At 51.4% G+C, this 2,556-nt stretch overlaps 1 protein-coding gene across 1 annotated transcript; it reads right to left on the bottom strand.

Moving 5' to 3' along the window:
• Nucleotides 1-1,722: 1,722 nt before the first annotated feature.
• Nucleotides 1,723-2,178, bottom strand: LOC143784754 (histone H2B 1.2-like). The gene has a single exon (XM_077273344.1). The coding sequence runs from the start codon at nt 2,152-2,154 to the stop codon at nt 1,771-1,773; it is 384 nt and encodes a 127-aa protein (XP_077129459.1). The 5' UTR covers nt 2,155-2,178; the 3' UTR covers nt 1,723-1,770.
• Between the last annotated feature and the right edge of the window lie 378 nt (nt 2,179-2,556).

Below are 2,556 nucleotides of genomic sequence, written 5' to 3'. Positions count from 1 at the left end.
GGAGCCTGATGTGACGCTGCCGGGTCTCGGGTGGGGGAAGTCGCCGCTTCTGTAAAGCAAGTGTGTAGTGGGGATCAGCACACACGGCCACTAAGGAGTTAAATGGAGGCGGATATTCCTGTGTCTGGGATTGGTCGGCGCCTGCGGATGTCTCTCTCTCAATGGCTGATTACAGATCCTTTGGTGGTTTTGAATTTCCCGCTCAATCGCTTTTCTTTGTCCGTCGGATTATTACCGGCCCCTCTGTTGTAGCTGCGATCGCTAATAATACCGGGTCCTGTCCTCCCAGCTGTCTGCCCCCAAACTCAGGGATGGGTTTTCTTATTGGTCGCCATTATTATCCTGGTGAGGTTACAATAACCTTCAGAGGCGCCATCCATCCAAACATTAGCATCACCCGACGTCAGCGGAACCAGTTCCAAGATGAACGACGGGAGATCAACAATAGTAATGGGAGCAGACACCGCCCCAGTATGTGTCAGGAGGATATAACGTACACGGCCCAGGCTGTGACCACTGCGGATATTACCGGGATCTCACACCGGCATATACACAGCCTGACACCAGCCCCGTCCTCAGGATCTTCGGTTTTCAAATATAATATTATATTACATTAACGCCAGGACTAATCCAACTTCCTCTTTATTCTCGGCTCTTCCTGCAGATGCTGGAGATCAGTCCTTATATTCCCGGCATTAGTGACATTTGTGCCATGATGGGAGACACCAGTACTTGGGGCATCTTACAGTCAGACTTGTGATCGGAGCTCTCTGCACTGCAGTGATTTTTATCTCCTGTCATATTAACCCTTTGCTTTCCGGGCAAATGGTGGCACCTGATCATTGATGGACCCACTATTTTCATTTTTGATGGTGATTGATGTTTGGGTCTGACTCATTGTTTTTGGCTTCTCCATTTGTCACCCTGAACAGTCTCCACCGAGATCTGTGACATCCGTTATACATGATTACATCTGGTGCTAGAGGATCTTATCCTGCGATTATATCGGGATATTTCTCCTACGATTCGCTGTTCCCCTCCTCATTCTCGGAGCTTCTACATGTGGATATATTGCCCGAGAGCCGCCTGTCCTGACACTGGATGAAGCGGGGGAGGAAAAGTGATAGAACAGAAGGACGATCAGTAACTGAGCAGGAATCCTGTGAGGAGGATGTGACGGCCGATAATGTAACTGCCTGACCTGTGAGATCCTGACACCACAGTGTAATGTTCTGAGCAGGGAACTCTCAGCAATCTCCTACACATGATCGTCCATTTCCCATCACAGACCTCCTGCCTGTAGCCGTAGGACGGATCTGTAATGGGGAGACATGGTGGGATCTGCTGGGAAGAGCAGAACTGGTCTTCCCTGAAATGTCTCTTGTAGGATACGTCCCTGACCAGTATATCGTCTCCACAATACTGATTGTGACGGGAAAGGGAAGATCTGATCCGTCTCCAGGTCAGACACACGGGCACATCACAGCATGTGGGGGACACGGAATCATAATAAATGTTCCCCCAGAATGCCGAGATCTGTGCAGCAAGGGGTTAAATAAGAGAAGTCCCTGAATACAGAGTAACTCACCCAGAAATGCCCATATTATTCCCGACAAGGTTTTTCTCATCTCCCTCGTCAACATTAATTCCTCGTCCCGGGTGAGAGCAGCACCTCGGGGAGAGGAAACCGGAGCGGCAGCAGCTCTTCTAGTGAGGGTGTGGGTGGCTCTTAGAAGAGCCTTCGGGGTGAGGAGCAGAGGAAGGAGCCGATCACTTGGCGCTGGTGTACTTGGTGACGGCCTTGGTGCCCTCGGACACGGCGTGCTTGGCCAGCTCTCCGGGCAGCAGCAGGCGCACGGCGGTCTGGATCTCCCGGGAGGTGATGGTGGAGCGCTTGTTGTAGTGAGCCAGGCGGGAGGCTTCCCCTGCAATGCGCTCGAAGATGTCGTTGACGAAGGAGTTCATGATGCCCATGGCCTTGGAGGAGATGCCGGTGTCGGGGTGGACCTGCTTCAGCACTTTGTACACGTAGATGGCGTAGCTCTCCTTCCTGCTCTTCCTCCGCTTCTTGCCGTCCTTCTTCGGAGTCGTTTTAGTAACAGCTTTCTTGGAGCCCTTCTTGGGCGCAGGCGCAGACTTGGCGGGATCAGGCATGATAACTACAGACCGGTCTGGGAACAAGTGTGAAGAATAATGATCCTGCGCCTCCCAGAGCGGCGGAATTTATAGCCCGGCCATGCAGATGAGCGCTGCTGTCAGATCGACGTGCTATTGGGTGATAAAGTCATGTGACCAACGGGAACGTCAGACGCTCCGCCCACTGCAGCTCGTTGGTAGTTCCCCAAGTCATGTTTATTCTTTGCAGCACTTGCACAAAGTGCTGTAAAACCCTGTATAATGCTGTATACCTCTAAATAGTGCTGTGAAGCTCCATATACCGCCGTGTACCCTCATATAGTGCTGTATATGTCCATGTAGTTCTGTTTACCCTTCATGCGCTGCAGTATACTCCAATATAGTGCTGTTATTCATCTGTATAGTGCAGAGTACCCCCAT

This window comes from Ranitomeya variabilis, chromosome 7 (genome assembly GCF_051348905.1).
Source record: "Ranitomeya variabilis isolate aRanVar5 chromosome 7, aRanVar5.hap1, whole genome shotgun sequence".
Lineage (NCBI taxonomy): Eukaryota > Metazoa > Chordata > Amphibia > Anura > Dendrobatidae > Ranitomeya > Ranitomeya variabilis.
The sequence above is the reverse complement of the archived record's forward strand: the minus strand, read 5'-3'. Positions and strand labels throughout refer to the sequence as shown.

Bases quoted from the DNA above. Each gene is read 5' to 3' on its own strand.
- LOC143784754 (XM_077273344.1), bottom strand. From the start codon at position 2,154: ATGCCTGATCCCGCCAAGTCTGCGCCTGCGCCCAAGAAGGGCTCCAAG.